The following is an 11,668-nucleotide window of genomic DNA, read 5'->3' as shown; positions in this document are numbered from 1 at the left end:
TCAAACAAAAGGGTTTATTTCCAGTTACAAATAGATAAAATTACACGAGCATTTTCAAGTGGTTTAAAAAGTGAATATTACAGTGTCTCAGGCTTTCAAGGTAAGGTCTGGGTAGGTTTCTCTTGCTGAGCTCTAATAAAAAGCAGCCACAGAGTTCAATATGTCCAGCTGTCTGAGGGGTGTCTGGCCTCTGCTCGCAGGACGGCCTCCTGGAGCGCTCCTGCCCAGGTGATTACGCACTGTGATCCAAACAAACTCAAGGATTCGACTCCAGCCTCCATTATAATACTTCCTGGTAACTGAGCCAGTCTGCTTTAGAGCCTCCCGAGAGCAATACAGATTCTACGGGCAAGGCACAATGTACCGCAACCTGGCGGCAGCACCTTTTCTGCTCCCTGCAGACAGTGGAAGGCAGGCTCACGGCCTACAAATATTTCTCGATGGATCCCGACATGTCGTGGTTTTAAACTCCTGCCGTTCATACTGAGGTTAGGGTGACCAGATAGTGGAAAAATCAGGATAGTTTTTTTTCTGGGAGGGGAGAAGAATGCAGTTGTGTATACAAGACAAAGCCCCTAATATCGGGACAATCCCATTACCATCGGGACACCTGGTCTCCCTAACTGAAGTGGGATCTGTCGCTGTGTCTGATTAGATTAGTACTTAGCAGGCACCTACAACAGGATCCTTTTAAAGGCTGAATGCTCAAGGATCTAGCCACCCATCTTCTGGCCATAGCAATGATTAGTCTTCCAAGTCAACCCTACGGGTTTGGGTCTCATTTGCACCAAGACCAGTCACACACTGAACGGCCGTTTGCCCCTTAGAGCATCTTCCATGCAAAGACGTGCTCAGGAACAAGCACCACGAAAGCTGACTGCAGCTTCCGTCCAAAGCAGGAGAAGCCACTTGGTTATGTGAGCCAGGGGGTGGGTGGGGTGCAGGGTGAAGCAGCACAAGGCAACTCAATGCCCAGCCTTGAAGAGCACCTGCCTTGAGGAAAGGCTCAGTGATTCCCCCTCAGACACAGGCGGCCAAATCCAACCCACAACTCTGAACAGCAGGAGACTGGAGAGCATCACCAGTTCCCACCACCACCCTTTTCGTATATGGCCCACGGCAGGGTCAGGGTGTGAACCCCATCTCCACGCCGTACCAGTCAACCTAGCTTCAACCCAAGTTTGGCCCAACCACTCCAGAGAGAATCAGATTGTTCCGGAAGGCTCTCCTGGCCCTGCCAAACTGTGCTGAAACAGAGCTCCAGCAAGGCTTTAGATTAGTGGGAAGAAGTTCCTGATTTCTCCTGGCCTGGATTTTCTCTCTGCTGCCTCACAACCAAATCACAGGCCGAGGGAAAGGTGAGCAAGTCCACTTAGATCCCATTGTTACATCTCTAATCCATTCTCACCAATCACCTCCCACTCCAGGGAAATGTAGAACTCATCCTATTCAGAGACCATGAAGATGACCTTCGCGACACACTAGTACAGCAGTGACGGCATGGATGCGGGGGAGGAGGGAGAGGAGACACAGCAATCTTCTACGGTCACAAAAATAGACTTGCATTACCTACGTTCAGTGCATTAGCATAACCAGGGCTCCCCAGCCTGCCACTTCTGGCAACTTAAAGCCCAAGCTGGCCTGCTGTACAGGCTGAATTTCACCCTCCTTGGGAAACCACTGTGCTAGTTGATGTCCCCAAGACAGGGTGAGCCATTTGTAATGCCAGCGAGTGGCAGGGGAGCCCCTTTGCTGGGTGCGCTCAGCAGCCGGATTTGTCGTCTGTCGCTCTTAGGAAAATAAGACTGGTTTGTGTGAAGTAGCCTGCAGCGCAGCGGGCCAGGCTCCAGCCCCACGGGCGCTGTAATAAAATCTACAGAACAGCATCTTCACCCTGACATCAAGAGAGAGTCGAGAATGTGACCAAAAAGGCACTAGGTGTAACTTTAAAAAAAAAAAAGTTAAAATCGCAGTGAGTTACAGTAGTTCACACGGGACATTTACAGCAGTTCATGGGGCAAGGGGCAGGACATCGGCACAAGAGGGAGAGCCAAGCCAGGGCCAGTGTCACACCAGGAAGGATGAGGTCTGTTTGAATTCTCCCTAGGAGAGCAAAAAAAAAAAAGACAATGAATTCCCACATACAAGAATTACAGCGAATTCTTCAAAACAAAACCGATCCCTTTGCCCCCCTCTCAGAGAGAAAAGCTCATGGGGGTAGGTGGCCAAGGAAAAGCAGCGAGTTTGTGCAACTAGGATGCTGAGCTGGGATTCAGGAGACCTGGGTTCCAGTCCCTCCTCTGCCACTCACCATGAGCAAGTCCCCTCTGCTTTCGGTGCCTCTATTTCCCCTCCCACTCTGTGTGTCTAACCTGTCTACCTAGACTGAGTTCTTGGGGGCAAGGACTGTCTCGTGCTCTGGGCAGCACCTGGCACCAGGGGTGCATGTAAAGCCGCCACCACCACTAAGTGGCTCAGTGGGCGAGCACAGACTAGGCAGAAGCACAGATTAGGTTGCAGGCGAAGTTATGTTTATGGGCTCAACCCCTCATCACAAAGCCGCCTCGTGCGAGGAAGAGCTGACTGTTTGCTTAGGAGAAACTTGGCCTGGCTACACCTTCTATTATTCCAGACCTCTGGGAGACAGAGTCAACCTCACCACTACTCTCCCAGCCCATCTCTGACATCAGTCTGTGTCACTAGCACACAGGGTTTGAGTTTTGTTAAGTACACCTTGTGCTGATGCTGAGCCAATGGGAGATCTACCTGTGTTCTGGGGAAGCTGCCCTTTTCCAGCGCACTGGAGTGGCTGCAGCACTTTACAGAGCAGAACGCAACGTGGCGTGTATGTAGTACCTGAGCCAAGGATCCCAAGCTGCTAAACAACTGAATTTTAATCACCATGACGATGTATTATACCTATTTAACAGAGGGGTAAGTGGAGGCACAGATGGTGTAAGGGACCAAGTTGGGAATAGAACCCAGGAAGCCTCTAACTCCCAGACCCGGACTCTGGCTTTTACCACTAGAAAAAACTCCTTTTTTCCCCAACCTCAGAACAGCAAATGGTGCTGGGCTCTCAGCAAAGACGTAATTTTCCTGCCCAAACTCCAGGGTAACAGGCTGCTACGTCCCATTTCCAAGAATGGTGGAGATGATTGACGGCAGGTTTTTAACTGTGTTTAGGTGCTTGAAGATGCAGATAGGCACCGAGGGAGATTTCCAAAAGCACCTACGCGCATTTATGCATCTTTAGGCATGTAGATCCTTTCAAAACCTGGCCTATGGGCTCTTGAGTCCCTGTCACTTTTGAAAATAGGACTTCTGTGCTTTTGAAAGTGTTACCTCCAGTCTGATGAGAGGCAAAGGACTCAGTGTGCAGACATCTCTTCCTGTGCCCCAGTCTGCATCTGACGCTCAAAATGGCCCCATGCTGGTTGCTTAATTACATTCCAGACACTAAGCATTGGTTGTTTATTTCTCACTGCAAGGACTGGCGTCATTCAGTTTCACTCTGACACTGCAGTTTCACTTTGAGGGCCTTCGCCTCTTTAGCACATGGAGGAGGTTAGCCTGGATTTTAGCATAGCGTTACTGACTGGTTCCTTGACGTTACGGCTTGCGCGGCCAAGCAATGCACTGGAGCTCTCTGACCCCACGTTATGGGAGTCTGTGGAAATGGTTTTGATTTTAAGAACTGGGGGCTTCAGCTCTTTTAATTCCATATGACATTGGTAAATTGCACCATGGCTGCAGACGGGGGGGAAAACTAATGGTAGCCTTCATCATTCTTCCACAGCTAGCTACAGCAAGGAGGGCCCATGGCATGATGCTTTCACTAAGCCAGAAGTTATGGGCTTGCCGCAGAGATCACGGGGTGAATTCTGTGGCCTGCGTATGCAGATGATCATCATGGTCTTTTCTGGCCTCAATCTCTGACTCTAGAATGACCTAACAGAGCAGGTAACAATGCCCAGTAGGATTGTGCATATTTGGCTTGGTATCAAAGGGTGACTCGGTGAAAGGAGTGAAAGTTACATAGCCAGAGCAGCAGGTTTTAACTGGGTAGGGCGTGGGTGGAGGCACTAAAAGGAGAGGTGTTTACATTGCTCTCGCCAGAGCTGGTCATGACTGAATAGCACCAAAACGTAAAAGCCGGGTGAGGATGGTGATGTTGCAGTGGCAGACTGCGCAGGGTGACTCTAAAGACAGTCTCATGGCAAGAGAGAAACCTTCCCCGCCAGAGCGACTAGTCCAACTCCTTGGGATAATGCTTCAGAGCCGTCCATATCGAGGGGCCAGCTGCACCCCCCTGTGCTGGGGAGGCAAATACTCAATACTTGAAACTTCTTGCTGAATGGCAGTTCGGACCCTTACCAACTCTCAGAACGGAAGGTGGGTTTCTCTAGTTTAGAAATGCCCCATTTTTAACTCAAGCCTTGAGTAACGGCTTTGGTGAGAATCAAACGTGCATTAAACAGAAGGCCTGAAAGGCGTGACTGTGACTAATGGGCTCTGATTAAAGGCAAATCTGGCTAATTCTGAACAGCCACCACACCCAGAAGGATTACCTTCCTGGACAAAGGGGCATCCAACCACCTGATTTATATGGGGGTTACAGTAATTATCTGGGTGATTTATCTGGCCCAAATCATCAGAGACCATCATCTCATGGTCTTTCATGCCTTTATCCTCACATCCCCCAGTGGCAGGGCAGGGCAGGGCAGAGCTATTATCCCCACTGCCGAGGTAACTGGATAACTAAGGCACAGAGCCACAAAAGTATTTAGGCTCGATTTCACTGGAAGTTAGGAGCTGCAGTACCTTTGTGGGTCTGGGCCAGAGAGACTCAGGCCAGACCTACGCTAAAAAGTTAAGTTGATCCACCCCTGAGTGATGTAGTTAAGCTGACGTAACCCTCAGTGTAGACAGCTCTAGGCTGATGGAAGAATAATACTTCCATCAGCCTAGCAACTGCCTCTGGGGAAGGTAGATTAACTAGTGATGGGTGAATTGCAACACAGCAGCCATTTAAGCGTAGACACAGCCTCAGTGACACACCCAAACTCATACATCTGAGGGGGGAATTGAACCCAGGTCTGCCCAGTCACAGGTTAGTACCCAAACCAGCGAGCCATCCTTCCTCTCAAGATCAGAAAGTCTCGGTTCAAGCCATTACCCAGAAACCGACACGGGGCTGGCAGCACTTGAACAAGCTTCAAACCCTCAGCTATGCCCAGCGAACGAAGAGTTTGTCAAGGGAAGTGTCTCTCCATCAGTCTGTCCTTCCCTTCCCCGAAGTGGCTGGCTTTGGGCAAGGAGTGTCTAGGACGCTCTCTAAAGCCCATGAGACATGGGCAAAGCGCTGCTGTAACCAGGCTCTGCGGCTGGGATCCATCCCGCCTCCCTCAAGTGTTGCCGAGGCACCAGACCCAGCCTGGAGGGCTTTTGATCACAGCCCTCACGCTCAAGAAGCCAGAAACAAAGTCAGTTCTTTGGGGACATGAGACTTTCTGGGCTGCCAGGGTAAAGCCGTCTGGCTGGCAGCTCTACTTACGTCACTCCGGTTGGAGGGCTGGCTGTAGATAACCTGCTTATTGGTGCTGCTAAAAAGAGAAAGAATTAAAGAATGAAACCCACTGCACAAGGGACGGATCGCTCCTCAGACCCCACCCCAGCAACCAGCTGTGCCATTGCAACCCCCAGCGTCGGCCAGTCAGCCAGCAGCGATGGGGAAGCAAGTCAGCAGGCGGCTGCTGTTCACCACCAGGCTACATCAAACGTCACATCAAAAGATTGACAAGAGGTGCCTGCTTTGCCCCTTCTCTCCCAAAACCCACCAGGAAAGACACAGCCTCCCCCAGCTCTGGCAGGAGAGATGCTTTACGGACCTGCCCCATCCGATCCCCAGCACACCCCTAGGGCAGGATTGGGAAGAGAGCAGCTACAAGGCTGTGTCCCGATACCCAACCTGCCTTGAGGGACAAGTAGGTTTTGGGATCTCTTCATTCCCCACATTAGAACCAGCTCGGAACTTGGGATAATCAGCTGCTCAGGTCAGGACCAGAAATGGCATGGAAATAAGGGCTGAGGAGGGTCAGGACAGAGGGGTGTTGGAACAGCTGGAAGAAGAGTCCAGGGCCAAATCAGTGGGGGGCTGTGGATCAGAACTGAGGTACCTGAGCAGAACTGTGGAGGAGGAAATTTGCAAGCTCATGACAGTGCTATTAGCTCTCGAGATATTGACTTCTTCTGGGAGGGGAAGCAGACAATGCCTGGCACAGTCTAGAGGCAGCATACTGCCCTGCTCGGACCCTTCTGCAGCCTTTCGCTCACTGCCATCAGGGGGACGGGGGAAGACCATGCTCTGCCCAGATGCCACCTGCTAACCCATTTGGGTGGGGAAAACTGCGTTGATGGAGGCTTGGTCCCTGTTTTCAGTTGGAAGATGCTGCTGGAATAGGGCGAGGACAAAGGCAGTGCGGACCTGAGGGGGTAGGAGCAACCCGTGGTGGGGACTGCAGAAACACATGCCCGAGTCAAAGAGGAAAGGTCGAAGTCTCAGACATCTCCCCATTGTTCCTGACCCAGAGATCCCACTTGGCAGGTGGGGCCAGCAACAGGTGCCACACAGTGGCCACACGGGGGTGCAGCGGGGTGGGGTGAGGAGCCTGGCGTAAGCGCTGGTCCCTTGCGCTCTACCCGCTGCAAGGAGGAGATCCCAGGCTGCGTTTAAATTGCCAGGGAGGAGGTGGCGGAGTCTGGCTAGTCCCCATGACCCAGGGGAACACTCTACCCACTCCACAGGGCTAGGAAGATCTCCGCAGGCCAGGAGTGCATGGAAGAGACTTGGCGGATGGGCCGAGAACAAGGCACACACTGGAACAGAGTAAAAGGTTCCACTTACCCTCTTGTCTCTGGAAGGGAAAAAGAAGAAACAAGATGGTTTAAATGTTGGCAGCCGAGCAACACGTGCTATCTCCCAGGGGCTGGCACCCGGGCACTGCTACAGTGGGCAGCAACAGAGGCTTCTGCGGGGCCACGCTGCTTTCACAGCGCACTCGACTGGCTGGGCCGAGAGCAGACAAGCCACATGCGGACGGGGATGCTGGGGAACAGAAGCCTCCACGAGAGGAATTCATGGAGGGGGGAGCACAGGCCTGACCACGCCTAGCTAACGCCGCACCACAGGCTGTGGGCCCCCATTTAATCCAGAGAGGCGGTCAGCAGAAACTACAGTTCCCAGCATGCAATGCTTCACCTTGATTCAATGGGGGCTCCCAGAGACATGGAGAGCTGCCCACAGGGTCAGCACCTCAGCATTGAAAGGGGGAAGGCGGCCAAGGTTTGCAGCATCACAGGCAGCCTTCAAGTTCCTGCCCCGGAGCAGGCTCAGCCCACTGCTTCGATGCCCCTTCCTAGAGGAGGCACAGGGAGCGGAGACCCTTGCCCTGCTTCTTCAGCAGCAGTAGCCAGAGCTCATGAGCCTGCAGCCGTCTGCCAGGTACCCTGCCCAGCCATGAGTGCCTTGGCTCCTGCAGGGGAACTGACCCAGGGTCAGCGGAGTAGCTGAGTGCAAGGGGAAGGGGGCAGGGAGAGGCGCCTTCTCAGCCCAAGTGGGTAGCTCAGTACTTACTGCTGAAAAAGCCACGGCTGTAGGCGAACCAGATGCCGAAGGCAACCAGCCCCAGCACAATCAGCAGCACGACCACAGCTGCCACAATGCCGCCCACGTTGACTTCAGCTGGGAGAGAGAAACGCTAGGGTCACATTTCCAGCCCACCCTGCAGGCCACCAGGTCACAAATGCTTTCACGTCTGCCACTGTCCCCAGGGGTGAGTGACACTAGCAAAGGCTTTCATCTGTTTAGCTGCAGTCACAGGGGAGGCCTGGCTGAAAGGGCCAACCACCCGTGGTCAGTTGCCTTTCCATTGATTTAAGCAGCTAGGGCTGAGCTGCCTCCATCAGGGGACCCACCAGCTCCCCACCCCTGGGTGGGGCACAGAGTGAGAAGCTCTGGGCTAGTTATCTCAGGGGGTGAACGAAAGGGCTCTGTAATTATAACTCTGATGACACCTCCTCGTGAGTCTGAGACAGGCTCCCTTCATACTAAGACAGTTCCCAGCCTGCACCACCTCCATTTCTTCCTAGCCACCTCCACCTATGCGGAAGTGGCAGCAGGAAGAGCAATGTCCCATGGCCACCCTCACCTGGGACATGCCTGTGAGCCGACCACCCCTCCCTGGTCTGCTGCTTTGCTGTGTGGTTCCAGTGAGCTCAGCCCTGCCCTGATGCAAAGTCTTTAGAGGCCCTGGCCTATGAAGGGAGCACAGGCACCCGAAGACCTGCAGTCGTCTGAGCTCCGTTATGTATGGCAGCCAGCCACACGAGCCACGTTTTAGCCTCGATGGGCCTGAGCAGTGAACTCAGCGTGGCAGCAACTACCCTGTGTGCCAATACGGCCCCAACGTGGAGGGGTCACCCTCTCCACGCTCGAGTCAGATGAGGCAGGAAAAGGCGTTCAACTCCCCCTTGACATTCCTCCTTTTCCTCAACCAAATCCCTGCCAGATGACTCCCAGCTGGACTAAGATGCTACAGTGTAGCAGATCTGCTCCTCCCTGTGCACCCTACTGCCTGTTTCGGGTCCGGGTCCAGGCCCAGTCAGCCAGGTTGAACCATTGAAATCTGTAGGCAAGACTTACTGGAGCAGGGATGAACCACCAGGCACAGGGGCCAAGCAGGGGTGTAACACTGGGCAGGGCTACAACCAGACCAAGGGTGTGGGAAAACAAGATAGTTTGAGCAGCTCCGGGGAACCAGGGCTGAGCTGCTGGGGGGAGACGGCAACTTTGGAGGGGAAGATTGGGATGGTTGGCCTGACAAGCACACCCATCCCCAACCTCATGCACTCAGTCACTCCCAATCCCAGGGTGCACAAGATAAGCAGAGAGCCTCCTCTGGGGTCTGTCTGTACAGGGGCCCGGCTCTGGAGGCCACAGAGGAGGCAGGACACACCAGGACACTCAGTTCTCTGTGGATGTTGCTCTTTTAGGAGGGCAGCCCAGCGGACTTCTGGTTCCAGGTTCTCCCCAGCCACTCCAGCAAAGCACATACTTGCTTTCCCATCGGGCACTCGGGTACTGTCCCACCTTTAATCTCCCAGCCAGCTGCAGGAGGCCGGGGAAGGGGTAGCAACAGCACTGGCCACTGTAAGCCTGCAGGTGACTTCCAAAGAGCCCAGTGCGGACATGTGCTCGCACCCACCCCCGCAGACCATTTCCTTACTGGCTTCCAAGTGGATGGCTTCCGATTTCTGAGCGGGCCCGACGCCATTCTGAGCCTCGCAATAATAGTCCCCGGAGTCGAAGCTGGTTACGGGCTCAAAGGTCTGGAGTGGGAAAGAAGGCGTAAGAGAGGCATGGACCGAGACCCGGACAGAAGCACCAACTGCCCAAGAGTCAGGCAGCCCCAAACCCTCCCAGCATGTACCAGCACTCCTGTCTTGGGATCGATGGTGTAGGAGGAGTTCTTGAAGTTCTGGCTGATCTTGGGGTCGGAGGGCATCAGGACGTTGTCTCTGTACCACTGAAAGGTGGGGGGCGGAGAGCCATCTGTTTCCGTGCACGTCAGCACCGCTTTGTTGCCGATTGTCACAGAGGTGGGCACCTTGGCAGTGGGCTGGGAGGGAGGCACTGCCAGAGGAGAAGGCAGAGGCATGTTACAGATGACCTTGCAGAACTCGGACCCCACCGCTGTGATCCCTGCCCTAAACACACCCAAGTCGTGATCAGTTGCTAAGTCACACTTATTAACCCACAACTGTCTGGATTAGACTAGAGGACCTGCACTAATGCAAACAAGTGGCCAGGTCATTTTAAGTGCAGTAAATGGTAAGCAGCAGCACTCATGTTTGAGTTCCTGAGACAACGGACTGAGTCAGTGACTGGCCCTCTCCCATTGGCAGGGCATCCTTGGCACTGCTCCAGGGCTGACCAGTGAAGTTCCAGACTTCAGGCCAGGGTAACTGACATTCCCGCATCATGCAGCTTTAATTGTGCAAGGGAAGGAATGAAGGGCCGCTCCTTCCTGACCTTTGCAGAGATCCTGTCTGCCCTGAAGCTTGATTACACTATAAATATTAGTGGACTTTTCTTTAAAATCCAGCCACGGCCTTGTCTGTCTTGGTCTCCTCGGGCAAATTCCACAGAGAGCCACATTTCCTTGCATGGGTTCTGAACTAGCTGCACTTTAATTCAACAGAGGTTTATTGGCATTCACGGGGCCAGATCTTCCATTCCCTGCTTCCTGGGCAGTCATTTATACCACTGCAAAGGCAATTAAATCAGAGCAGTGGCATTTCCAGGGTTTATGGGATGGCTCACTGTGCTCTGGTGCAAAGGAGGAGCAAGGAGATGGAGAAATCGGGTTCATGGCGTTCACTTAAACAGCAAGTGCATGTGGGGAGAAGTTAAAATAGAAACAGAATTAAAAGCAGTGGAATCTCCCCCCGCCCCCGAATCTTTTGCCAGGAACCTCAGCCCAACCCTGGAGGGACCATTTTGAGGTGAGGAATGGTTGGCCTCCATTGATCTCTGCTTACAATACAGTCAAGATTCAGACTGTTGCTGACAGCAAGTTTTCAAGGTGTGAAGAAGTGGACTGACAGGACACACGTACGAAAGGGATCTCTGTTTAAATGCCGTTAGCATGCAATGCAGTGTAAGCATGGACTTGACCATGGGCCCCTGAATCGCCAGCAGGTGAACAGTTCGAGTGTCAGACTTCCTGAGCACACATTACAGAAATAACGGCACCCTGATGCAGCTAGGATTGTTTCTTCACTGCCACATAGTGAGCCAGGAGACGCATTCTTTGATAACAGGCTGTGTTTAACAGTTCTGAAAATGAAGAGCCAGTAGAACTGGAGTCCGGGCAGTCGGCTCTCCCCAGGGACCCCCTTCAAACCGTGCTAGCCTGATTTGATTAGAGGATTCTTGCCACTGCCCAGAGCAGTCTGTCCATGACTCTATTCTAGCAGGACAGACACTGATCTCAGGAAGGCCCTGAAGCTCCCTTCATGAGCCGCTCTGTCCCTGCAGCTCCACGGTCAGGAGACATGGGTGAGAATTTCGGATAATCAGGTTGAGACGATTAAGGCTTCCCTAGAGTCTAAGTCCAATGTGGGAAGAGTCTTGTTTCAGTGACCTCAGGCTAGTTTATTATTATGACGCCATGATGTGCAGAGAGCAACACTATTCAAACAAGCCACTGGGCTCAAGGGCATCTCTTAGCAGGGAAAAATAATGCCCTCCCTGAGGCAGGAATCGCTGGACGAGATTCTCTGGTCTGTGCCATGCGGGAGGTCAGGCCAGACATTCATAGTGGTCCCTTCTGATCTTAAAGCCAATGAAACCCCACTCCTACCCACAGTCGGCAACGGGCCTCAAGGGCTTCCCTCTCCAAGACTAAAAGCCATGGCAACTGGTCCCAGGTTGTAATGACAGGAAGGCACCAGTACCTCGGACGATGAGATCAACTTCTGACTTTCTTAGCTGGCCATTGCTCCCAAGGACCTCACAGATGTACTTCCCCGTGTCCGTCCGAGTCACCGACTTGAAACGAATCCCCGTGGGTGTGAACTGAGCACGGTCTTTGTAAGGGTCTGC

At 53.1% G+C, this 11,668-nt stretch overlaps 1 protein-coding gene across 1 annotated transcript in view; it reads right to left on the bottom strand.

Annotated features, from left to right (window-relative positions):
- The window catches only part of F11R (F11 receptor), a 44,693-nt gene continuing 33,025 nt past the window's right edge, over positions 1–11,668 (bottom strand). The window contains exons 4-10 of the mRNA XM_067569594.1: positions 11,521–11,664; positions 9,492–9,694; positions 9,288–9,390; positions 7,637–7,744; positions 6,908–6,917; positions 5,558–5,606; positions 1–2,103 (exon numbers count right to left, since the gene is read on the bottom strand). Coding sequence (XP_067425695.1) covers positions 2,068–2,103; positions 5,558–5,606; positions 6,908–6,917; positions 7,637–7,744; positions 9,288–9,390; positions 9,492–9,694; positions 11,521–11,664 — 653 coding nt within the window. The 3' untranslated portion in view covers positions 1–2,067. The remainder of the gene's footprint in view (positions 2,104–5,557; positions 5,607–6,907; positions 6,918–7,636; positions 7,745–9,287; positions 9,391–9,491; positions 9,695–11,520; positions 11,665–11,668) is intronic.

The sequence above is a fragment of the Emydura macquarii genome, unplaced genomic scaffold (genome assembly GCF_026122565.2).
Source record: "Emydura macquarii macquarii isolate MOO-44397 ecotype Brisbane River unplaced genomic scaffold, CSIRO-AGI_Emac_v2 contig_2924, whole genome shotgun sequence".
NCBI lineage: Eukaryota > Metazoa > Chordata > Testudines > Chelidae > Emydura > Emydura macquarii.
This window is presented reverse-complemented; position numbering and strand designations above follow the sequence as displayed.